Source organism: Mytilus galloprovincialis, chromosome 3 (assembly GCF_965363235.1).
Source record: "Mytilus galloprovincialis chromosome 3, xbMytGall1.hap1.1, whole genome shotgun sequence".
Taxonomy (NCBI): domain Eukaryota; kingdom Metazoa; phylum Mollusca; class Bivalvia; order Mytilida; family Mytilidae; genus Mytilus; species Mytilus galloprovincialis.
The window spans coordinates 12,973,175-12,985,714 of record NC_134840.1 but is presented as its reverse complement, the minus strand read 5'-3'; the positions used below and the strand labels follow the sequence as shown (position 1 = coordinate 12,985,714).

Genomic DNA, 12,540 nt, shown 5'->3' with positions numbered 1-12,540 from the left:
CACTTTCAAAATTTGTACAAAGAGCCAACAAAGTGAAAATTTCTTAGCATTAAAACTGTAGGAGGAGATATAACTATAAACCCATAACTGACAAACGAATGAACAAACGGAAAGATAGACGGACAGAGATAAAACAATATTTCCCTTACTTATAGTTTCGGGGGCATCAAAATTGCTCTCTGTCTTGTGTGAATAAAAAGATCACATGATTTTTCAATTTGATTTATTATTTAACACATGCGTATTGATTGTCAAAACAGAGATTTAGAACACTTGAACCAAATATATTGCAAAACTTAATCCGTATGTCTCATAGAGACAATAGATAACCATGCATTTCACTTTTATGACATCTAATGTGTCCTTATTCTCCGCTTATGCCATATAGACTCCTTGTCTTACTTCTTCTGTAAAGAGGTATAAAACATAACACGACTCCACTAAATATAACCAGACCACCAACAAAATAGAAAGGAATACTGTAACTACCAGTGCCATCATATAGCCAACCTGAAAGTAAAATGTATATGTCCGTTAAATGGTATTTATTTATTAACATTTGTATATATCATATATCATATAACTTCTTTCAGTTAGAGATAACTATAGAGCTTTAACATTTAGAGAAGAGTAGTACTTCAGCCTGAAAAATAAAATAAAGCATGCCCTATTTGTTGAAACTCTTTTTTACGAGTCTTATATAAAACGGAATACCTCTAATGGTTATGTTGAGGTCTTACTTTGATGAAACTGTTAGGGTTTTTTGTTCGTTTTTTTATTATTTTTTACTGGTGCATTGCCATAGATTTTAGTTTTCAAAAAACTACGTTTGGTCGTACATTTTCTTAGCTGCCCTTGATTTATCTTTTTTGGTGTACATCTTTCGTTTTGCCCTTATTTTAATTTTCGTACATTTGCCTTGATACTTGATTCGTCTTATTTTGATGTTTATCTGTACTTTTGTTCTCTATCTATTTATCTGTTCAACTATCTTGGTAGCAAACTTGCCTTGTTGCTCTTGGTCTGTCTTGTTCAATCGTACACTCGCCTTGCTTCACTTGGTTGAACAGTTGCATTGCTTTTCTTTCTTTGTCTTGTTTGTCCGTACACATGTCTTGATTGATGTAGTTTTGTTGTACACGTGTCTCGTCTTGATTAATGTAGTTTTGTTGTACACGTGTCTCGTCTTGTTATTTATCTTGATTGTCCGTACACATGTCTTGATTGGTGTAGTTTTGTTGTACACGTGTCTCGTCTTGTTATTTATCGTGTTTGTCCTTACACATGTCTTGATTGATGTAGTTTTGTTGTACACGTGTCTCGTCGTTTTATTTATCTTGCTTGTCCATACACTTGTCTTGATTGATGTAGTTTTGTTGTACACGTGTCTCGTCTTGTTATTTATCTTGTTTATCCATACACTTGTCTTGATTGATGTAGTTTTGTTGAACACGTATCTTGTCGTTTTATTTATTGTGTTTGATCGTCGACTTGTATTGTTGCTGTTGATTTGTTATCACGTGTCTCGTCTTGTTATTAATCGTGTTTATCCATACACATGTCTTGATTGATGTAGTTTTGTTGTACACGTGTCTCGTCGTTTTATTTATCTTGTTGTTTGTCCATACACTTGTCTTGATTGATGTAGTTTTGTTGTACACGTGTCGCGTCATTTTATTTATCTTGTTTATCCATACACTTGTCTTGATTGATGTAGTTTTGTGGTACACGTGTCTCGTCGTTTTATTTATCGTGTTTGTCTGTACACTTGTCTTGATTGATGTAGTTTTGTTATCACGTGTCTCGTCTTGTTATTAATCGTGTTTATCCATACACTTGTCTTGATTGGTGTAGTTTTGTTGTACACGTATCTCGTCGTTTTATTTATTGTGTTTGATCGTCGACTTGTCTTGATTGATGTAATTTTGTTGTACACGTGTCTCGTCGTTTTATTTATCGTGTTTGACCGTACACTTGTCTTGATTGATGTAGTTTTGTTGTACACGTGTCTCGTCATTTTATTTATCTTGTTTATCCATACACTTGTCTTGATTGATGTAGTTTTGTTGTACACGTATCTTGTCGTTTTATTTATCGTGTTTGATCGTCGACTTGTATTGTTGCTGTTGATTTGTTGTACACGTGTCTCGTCTTGTTATTTATCTTGTTTATCCATACACTTGTCTTGAATGATGTAGTTTTGTTGTACACGTATCTTGTCGTTTTATTTATCGTGTTTGATCGGTTGTTGTTGATTTGTTTTGTTTGGTTGCACATCTGTCTTGTTTCTCTTGATTTGTCCTGTGTTTAGACCAACCTCGTGTTTGTCCGTACACTTGTCTCGATTGATGTAGTTTTGTTGTACACGTGTCTCGTCTTGGTATTTATCTTGTTTATCCATACACTTGTCTTGATTGATGTAGTTTTGTTGTACACGTGTCTCGTTGTTTTATTTATCTTGTTTGTCTGTACATATGTCTTGATTGGTGTAGTTTTGTGGTACACGTGTCTCGTTGTTTTATTTATCTTGTTTATCCATACACTTGTCTTGATTGATGTAGTTTTGTTGTACACGTGTCTCGTTGTTTTATTTATCTTGTTTGTCTGTACATATGTCTTGATTGATGTAGTTTTGTTGTACACGTGTCTCGTCGTTTTATTTATCTTGTTTATCCATACACTTGTCTTGATTGATGTAGTTTTGTTGTACACGTATCTTGTCGTTTTATTTATCGTGTTTGATCGTCGACTTGTATTGTTGTTGTTGATTTGTTTTGTTTTGTTGCACATCTGTCTTGTTTCTCTTGATTTGTCCTGTGTTTAAAACAACCTTGTGTTTGTCCTTACACTTGTCTGATTGATGTAGTTTTGTTGTACACGTATCTTGTCGTTTTATTTATCGTGTTTGATCGTCGACTTGTATTGTTGTTTTTGATTTGTTTTGTCTTGTTGCACATCTGTCTTGTTTCTCTTGATGTGTCCTGTGTTTGGAACAACCTTGTTTGCCATACAGCAGTCTCGTAGATTTTTAAGTGTTTTATTTGTCCGTACATCTACTTTGTCATGTTTGGTAGTACTAAGTACCTGAAGTGCTATAAAATTGAAACTGATAAATACAGTTTTCTTGTGAGAAAAAAATTACAGATAGAATGAATACGTTATACAAAAAAACTAAGGACTTTCTTATCCCAGGCACAGATTATCTTAGCCGTATTTGGTATAACTTTTTGGAATTTTCGATCCTCAATGCTCTTCAACATTGTGATTGTTTGGCTTTTTAAATATTTTGATATGAGCGACACTGATGAGTCTTGTGTAGACGAAACGCGCGTCTGGCGTACTAAATTATAATCCTGGTACCTTTGATAACTATTATCCAAATGATAAGGTTAGGAAAAAAATGAAAATTTACCCTCATAAATTTTACCATCGATCCCCTTTTCATTGCTTTCTAGCAAATTAAGCTTACTGTTTGTGTAATGTATGTGCAGATGTGTGTAATCAGAATCGTCAATAGATTGTATTTTCAATAGTAAAAATGGTAAAATATTCTTTCTGGTGTATCCATGGCAACAATCTGCATTTAATTGTTATAAAATAATACAAAAGGAGAAGGAAAGATGTCACCTATTTCCCAAAAAAATTGTCCATAAGTCGAATTTCAATCGTTTAAAGTAATACCTTTTCCAAAACTGTTGACATGTATCTATTAAGAAATCTAATCAAAATCATATGTCTTTTATCTTATTTTTTTGTAAAATTGCGTCAAAACCTTCGTGTAAAAAAGGGTTTGTAAACATTACATTAATTTCTGGATCAATGGCCGGTCTAACTATGAAATTACAGAGAGCCAAACAGAAAATAGCCCATAAAACATGTAAAAAATAATCTTAATGTTCTTATAACCTCTCTTTGAAAGCTACATTAGCATTCAGCTGTCTGAAAATGAATTTTATTGCACCATAACTTTCATATTTGAAGAATCCACCGGGGCTTAAATGCGAAACAAAGCTCATAACCTAAGTTCTATCAATTCTGTTGGACGTCGTAGTTGGACCTCTAAAGTTCTAACAGTTATCTTAAAAGTTGTGGATTGACATTTTAAGTTCTATTATTTCTTTGAATGTCGTGGATTGACCCTTCAGTTTTATCAATTCTCTTGAACTTCATGGATTGACCTCTTTAGTTGTATCAATTTTCTAGAGTGTGGTGGATTCACCTCTTAAGTACTATCAATTCTCTTAAATGAGACATGGATGTACTCTTATATTTTATCAATTCTCTTGAACGTTGTGGATTGTCATTTTTAGTTCTATCAATTCTCTTGAACGTTGTGGATTGACATTTTAAGTTCTATCAATTTTCTTGAACGTTGTGGATAAACATTTTAAGTTCTATCAATTCTTTTGAACGTCGGCGATTGCCATTTTAAGTTCTATCAATTCTCTTCAATGACATGGATTGACCCTTATGTTCTATCAATTCTTTTGAATGTCGATGCCACTGCTGGTGGACGTTTTGTATCCGAGGGTATCACCCACCAGCCCAGTAGTCAACACTTCGGTGTTGAAATGAATACCAATTATATGGTCATTTTCATATAAAAACAACTTTGAATTTTTCGAAAAACTAAGGCATTTCTTATCCTAGGAATAGATTACCTTAGCCGTATTTGGAATTTTGGGTCCTCAATGCTCTTCCAACTTTGCACTTGTTTGGCTTTATAACTATTTTTTATCTGAGCGTCACTGATGAGTCTTTTAAGACGCGTCTGGCGTACTAAATTATAATCCTGGTACCTTGGATAAAAAACTTTTCAAGTTTTAAACATTTTCTTGAACGTCGTCGATGGACCTCTAAAGTTTTGTTTTTTTTTCGAGACGTTTCACTAATAGTCAGTGTCAGAATGGCCGTAACGTTTTGCATTATTTTTTGTATTATGACCTTAAATTATTAAATTATTATTTGCTAGGTTTTTGTGCTTTATAATGGTCAATGTCTGTGTTGCTTGTTTTTATTACACATTCGTTATAGAGATAAACGATTTACATGATCGATGAATTTCAATTGCTTTTTGTCTTCGGTAAGATAAGATTCAATTATTAATCCACTGTTGTGAGATGTCTGATCTATGGTGGAATTGTACATTGTAAATGTATTTAAAAGGAGTAACATGTGAGCCACTATCTTCTGACCTTTCGGTATCGCGGAATCAACCCTGTTTTAAATGGGGTTTGTGTTGGTAAGTCTTTTGTTTTCTATGTAATGTGTTGTGGAAAGGTGTATCTTTCTGCCGTATTGTGATTCTGCCACAGAGTTGTCAGTTTTTCGTCGACTTATAAGTCTTGTTTTGGCCCTTGGTATCTTCAGCCTCTCTTTGATATCTTATAAAACTTACCACATATAGGTGGACATAAGAGGGTACCAACTTACCACATATAGGTGTACCTAAGAGGGTACCAAATCTTATAAAACTTACCACATATAGGTGGACCTAAGAGGGTACCAAATCTTATAAAACTTACCACATATAGGTGGACCTAAAAGGGTACCAAATCCCTGGAACATCATAAGTAGTCCTAATGCTTTGTCTAAACGTTCTGATCCTAGGAGGTCAACAAGTATCACAGAATTTAAACTTACGAATACACCTGTATCAATATAGAAATCAACTATCTTTTAATTGCGAAAAAACTTAACATTATGGCTTATTTTTAGTATAAGCTCAATAGCTGTGACCGATATATATATTTAAATATTCTAAATAGTGTATAGAAATATCAGGGTATGTTTGATATCTTTTCGTTTGATATTTCATGGTTTGATATCACATCAGTTGACCAAAAATACATCATCAAAAGATGGAGCAGGATCTTCTAGCCCATAAGGAACAACTAAGAATACCCCCGATATTTTGATGGATTCTTTTTGCATTTTGTGTTCTGTTTGTTTTTTCGTTGATATTTTATTTCCATGACATAGTCAGTTTGTTTTAAAGTTTAAATATATTTTTGGTATCTTTTTCCTCCAATTATATATTGACAAGTATATTATCGTTTATGTGCAATTCTGCATTACCTGATTAAATTAAGATTAATTTAAAATAGATGAATGTAAACAGTTATAATCAACAAAGCAAATTCTTGTTTTAAAAGAAAACGAATCTACGAAAAAAACATATAATTTTTAATGAGGACACGTTCTGTCGTCCAAAACAAATCCTTAAAAAGCTGTCAGTTGATTGGTATTGAATGACTTTACTTTGGCTTTTATTTTTTTTCTAAGAATTCTACCGAGATACAAATATATAACATGGTACGGGAAAAACAAATTAAATTTACCTATCAAGATTTCAATAATAAGACCCGATTAAACTATTTAAAAAGAATGTCAAAACATATATGTACCATACCATATGAGTATTTGGGACGTACACCTACGGTCCGGATCGTATGCGTATACTCATACAGTCGGGCCATATGCGTATGGTTGGACCATATATGAATATACTCATACGGTCTTGTACGAACTGGTCCATATAAGTTCAAGATCTCCCATGTCATATTATGAGACTTTATGCCAAATGCACATCATAGATTGTATAAATTTTCATCTTTACCAAATGTATATTCAACACTACATAATAATCGGTGAAGAGTCTATCATTTGCTATTATTAGAGAAACAAAGCTTCCTTTTTCAATCTTTGCATTAGTTACGATACGTTTTGATCTTGTTTTCTTAGTTTATTTTCAATAGATCTTTATTCATAATTTATATCCAGTATCTTTGACGGATTTTATAGTGCAGTTCCTAAATACCATCTAAAAACACATTTCTTCTAAGATTATGTTTACTGTCAATAGCTTCAATTTCTTAAATTTCATGTATTACTTTTAATATCAATTCTAGATTTAAGTTATGTTGGTCTGTAATATACATATGTTTCAAATAACTTGACCAACTTCTTAAAATAAGTCAGACAGTATGCGTATTTTTCAAAAAGTACGTTAACGGTCCAGATCGTACGCGTACGGTCCAAATACTCATATGGTCTGATACATATACATGCATGGTTTTTGTCCATTCACAACGCTTCAAACGAAATAACATTCTATTGCTTTATACAAAAACTATATTTTCACCGTCGACGGAGTTCGTTAAATTATCGGCAATCATCGACAGTTTATTATCGACATACATCGATTTTAATAATGAAATATTTCAGAAGTTGCGTGTCAAAATTCATTTCAAAAGACATGAAAAAAAACTACTTACCAATAAACATTCCATAAACAGCTGAGTACACCATTAGATACACTTTACTATCATTAAATGGATTTAACACATTAGCAGTTCCACAAATAACCAGCGACATGCTGTAAAGCAAAAGCCGATTTACACACTTTTGATCTGCAATCCATCCGAAAATAATACGTCCAAATGTATTTGAAATGCCAATAATTGAAAGCAGAAATGCACTGTCAAACTGGCTCATACCTTTCTCCTCAGCTCGATCTGGTAAATACACATATGGAGTATTAAATCCCAGGGCGGTGAAGTAATTCGACACAACAAATATGGTAAATATCGGGTTTGTTAATAAACCAAAGTCAAAATGTCTAGAAAAGCAGCTTGTCACGGTACTGTCAGTAGAGTCTGATGATAGAGCTGATTCTTTCTTTAATGCTTGTAACCCTTCATTCTCATTTTTCACAATCGTAAAAATTTGCTTATTTGTGATCGGTTTTTCTTTTATGTCGAAGTTATCTTCTAAACTTGATAGATGAATTCCTTCATTCCTTATTGCTGACTTGTCATTTGTTTTATCAATCTTGTTTTGAACCGGTCGAAAAAAAGCCCCACACAAAACTATGTTCAGTACGAACCCTGCTTCCATTAGAATAGCACCTCTCCAACCATATTCGTCTATCAGAATACGCACAACTGGAGCAAATACAAAAGTTCCTACTCCTGAACCACTAACAGATATACCAAGAGCAAAAGATCGTCTCTTTTCAAAATGTTGTCCAACACATACTAATGTTGATAAAAATATACCACCAAATCCAATACCTAAAAGTGATATTCTATATTGTTTTACTCTTTGAAATGAAGAATTGAAAGAAACATGTATATCTTTGCAATATTTCATATAAGGAATTTCTTCTTCACTTCGATATATATTAAGCATATAAATTGTACAGATGTGGTATGATTGCCAATGATGCAACTATCCTCCACAGAGTTTAAATGACTATGCAAAAAGTAATTTTAATTCACCATACAACCTTCAACCATGAAAAATAAAAACTTTATTTGATGCAAGTCATATAAATACTCGTTTTGCATTGATAAAGGTCAGTATGCGATATTAAGTTTTTGATAGTGTGAGGAGATGTTTACGGCTGTACATTTTTCTACTTTACGATATACATATTAACGTTTTGGTAATAAATTTAAGTCTCGTAGGATAGTTGTAGATATTTCAATAGGCACCAGTTTAATTGAAGACTTGTATACTCATGATAACCAGTGTTTGGTATATTTAATAACGACCTGACTCAGTTACATTTAATTTAGAGATTCAACAACGCTTACCATTCTTTTCATACTTTGAACGACAAAATTATGTTATATCACTACCTTTGTGACGTTTACATTCTTATCGACTGATGTACGTCAAACGCGCGATTCTACGTCAGAGTTAATGTTAATCTATTCGGTCCTGCAATACTTAAAATCTATCCATTCTTTATGGGTGGATTTTACATACATAACTAAAATACTCAAACGAAAAAGCAATGAATGAATTTGTTAAATTTGATGTATGTTTTTTCTGCTTCTTTGTTAAATATTTGTTTGTTTTATTGTTGTTAAAATTATCACACAATATTTATATTACATGTATGTTTCATCATGATTTGTTATTCTGATTGGCTAACTGCAATCTCGCGTAATTCGTTAATCAACTTCATTTCAAATGAATTGTAACATTCATGTTGACACCTGCTTCTACAATAAAGTGCACAGGTAAATAAAAGAAAAATCTTGATAGTGAAAAGTAAAATCACACAAATACTGAACTCCGAGGAAAATTCAGAACTGAAAGTCCCTAATCAAATTGCAAATCAATGATAAAACACATCAAACGAATGGACAACAATTGTCATAATCCTGACTTGGAACAAGCATTTTCAAATGCAGCAAATTGTGGATTGAACCTGGTTTTATAGCGTTTTTTATAAACGTGTTTTCATGATCATAGCAAAATAATTAATTAAAAGTATTGAATGCTTCTTTTAGTAACGTCATAGGGTTGTAAAAGCAATGACCGTGCGCTTCATACAAATGTAAATTATAATAGAATTTGATGCGCCTGTCATGCATGTCTAAGGTTTAGCTATCTATAAAACCAGGTTCAATCGACCTTACCAGTTTATGGGGGAAAAGGTGCGTAATGCTCTTTAAGTTTGTACTTATTTGGCCTATTAATTTCTTTGTATCGAACGTCACTGTTTGCCTTTTACAAATTTATAACCTGGTATCTTTGGTTAGTTTTTATCTCCTTTTATTGCAGGCTTTTGTCTGAAAATTTTAAACACATAATCCTTTAGTTATAGAGTCTATACCAACTAACTAAGTCGTGCCTATTTCCAAATTGTAAAACCTTTTTTAAATTATTTAAGATATTTCTCATGTTCATAAAAAGTATTTTGTTTCTCAGTTACCTGTTAGAATTCCAAGTGAACAGTACAAAAAATACACACTGGTAGCAAAATAGCTAATGACAAATCCAGCGGTAGCTACAAGAGCACCTAATATACACACTGATCGACATCCAAATCGATTAGTCAAAGCCCCGGTAATTGGACCTATAAATAAAATAATAAAAATTTATAAACTATCACATTTGCTTTAATTGTCCTACATGTAAGGAAAATTCATTTTGGTTGAATTAAGAGGGCTTATTTCCTACTCCGGTTAAAAACGAAATTTTTGAATTTTTGAAATTCTATGTATACGTAGTTTTGTTTTGAATGATTCATATAAATGTCATGGGCTTGATTTGCATTTAATATATCACATTTATTATGGGACGGAATTTAAAACTGACACTGCCAGTAAATGTGGTTTGTGTGTAGGCAAACTGACTCCTTAATAAATAGGTGCAAGGGTTCTTTTATGTGCATTGTATTGTATTGACTGTTTCATTCCGTCCAGAAAGTGTTTCGTATTAACATATACCGCGTAGTAAATATAGGATGTCCGATTTAAGCAAGGGTTCATTGCCAGACGGACGAAGTCAAGGAATAACCATAGTTCTATACCACAGTCAACACTGAGGATTGCATTCCATTAGATGCAGCTAGCAAAATTACTTTTTTTTTCAGAAAGGGAGGCGTGTGATAGCAAAGTTTTAATTTCCTATTTTGTCGTTATTCTTAGTTTATATTTTCCCATTTAGTTCCAAAACATTTGTGTCCTTACCGTTGATTGTTATTAAAATAGGTTCACTAAAAGAAGGTTTTATGGAATAAAACACTTGCATCGTCGAATAAATTAGCCTAAAGGGTATTCAACAATAAGTTATGAAAGTATGTGATAGTATTGTAAAATATTTCGATTAATATGTTAAATGAATTTCTTTGTTAAGGAATTTACTCAACTTAAGACGATTCAGAAACATGATAGAAATACGTCTTCAATCTGGGGCTAACAGTAAATCCCATTTGTATAATAATAATGTGACAAGATGAAATATTACAACAACCAGCAAATAAATGTCAAGCAAGAAATAAAACTGCCTTTGTTATGTTAGTCCTTTTCAGGAACAATGATTTTTATCTTGTCAGACTCAACAAAAACCCTAACATAAGATACAAAGAAGAATTTAAGACAAGACATTTCCGTGAAAAGTACCTTTGACGCTATTCAAAATTGTAATGCGTTTTGTTTTATATGGTTATCACCATCGATTCCACTTTCAATTTAAATATTAAAAAACAAATTGTTTTTAATAATGTGAATTTGCATACTTTGCAAATGGACCACTTGTATAAAGATCTATAAATACTATATGTTCGGATTGATATTCTAATAAACATACATGCAAATTTGTACATATATGTTTAACTTGAGAATGGTGCTAAAACAGTCTACAGGTGGTTTAGTTTAAACATAATTTATTTATAGTGATTTGGGAAACAAGTTATTACAACTGATATTAATTTCATTCCTCTTTGCTGGTGCGAGTGCTGCCTTGTAGCCACATAAGCCTGTTTTTTTATCGAAATCTAAAAGGGTGTATTTTACGTGCAAGAGATATTGTTCTCTTTTACCACGGGTTATTCATTTATCATTCCCTTCCGATGGACTAGCATCGTTTCTCAAAACCGTAATCGCAAATGGTCTCAAGAGAGAGCCGAAAATTCAGTCCCTGTAAATTTCTCCCCGGTGATCTAGCCGGGAACATTTGTATTTTTAGTCCGATGCGCTAACCATTCGACCACGGCTATCCTGATGAACACGTTGTTCTGGTCTCAAGGAATAATTTAAAGATGACTGGTGCCACCTAGATTTCACACCTAAGATAATAGGATAAAGAAAATTATTTTGTCTTGTTAATAAGTTATCAAAATTAAAATAGTGAAAATTGTTCCCCGTCGGTTAAGAAATAGCGAGCGATTTGGCGATATCGTCTGTGCCAAATGAAGCAAGGAGTGTTCATCATTTATAATATTTTAACAATTCCAGGACCGTTGATATGTTAGACCACCAATTAAAAATCCCTATATGTTCAACAAAATTTTTAAATTTTCACAGCTTTTTTAATAAGTTACCTTTGGATTAATTCTTGGAAGACAAAGGACCTAAAAAGGCTATCATTGTCATTTATGAACATAGTTACTTCATTGTTACCTTTTACACTTACCTACTGTAAGCATAGTTCCTGGAATAAGGGAGGTAATCCAAGCTGTTTTTCCTTTTCCTTCCTTAAACTCATCAAGAAATTCTATATATAATATTCCCAGTGTGAATAACATTCCATCAGCTAGAACATGCGCCATGAAAGCAGAAGCAACGATAACCCATCCCCAACCGCCATCCTTGTCATTCTCTTTGGTAATCTTATTTGTTTTAGAAACACCGTTTTCTTCCTTTTGTTTCTCCATTCTTCAAAACATAAGCATGTAAACAGTTTAATGAGCACAAGAAACAAATTTAGTACGACTCCTATTTTACACTGTATATTTTTATGGTAATACGAAGTAGAAACCAGGCTTAAACCTTTCTTGCATACTATGCTATCAAAGTATTAACTAAATACAGCACACAGCTGTTTAAATAAAAAAAAAAGGATGTTACTTCATTTTGCCATTTTTATTTACAGTTTGAGGTACATGAACATGACAAACAATGTATCCTTCATTAGACAACACAACATATAAGCGTGTTTGGTGTATGCAAAGTTTTACAAAAAATATTTTAAACATGTACATGTTCATATAAAAATCAAATCAAATTCTAACTGTGCGTG

The 12,540-nt window shown here is 32.6% G+C and overlaps 1 protein-coding gene across 2 annotated transcripts; it reads right to left on the bottom strand.

The window, feature by feature from the left end:
- Positions 1-206: 206 nt before the first annotated feature.
- On the bottom strand, positions 207-12,198 carry LOC143067216 (monocarboxylate transporter 12-like). Of its 2 annotated transcripts, none has more exons than XM_076240317.1 (5): positions 11,935-12,198; positions 9,731-9,874; positions 7,278-8,075; positions 5,526-5,651; positions 207-510 (listed from the first exon to the last, which is right to left on the bottom strand). In XM_076240317.1, the coding sequence occupies exons 1-5, from the start codon at positions 12,173-12,175 to the stop codon at positions 365-367; spliced, it is 1,455 nt and encodes a 484-aa protein (XP_076096432.1). In that variant the 5' UTR covers positions 12,176-12,198; the 3' UTR covers positions 207-364. The 2 variants fall into 2 exon arrangements, with proteins under 2 accessions (XP_076096432.1, XP_076096433.1); XM_076240318.1 differs by having other exon boundaries at positions 5,526-5,606.
- Positions 12,199-12,540: the final 342 nt, after the last annotated feature.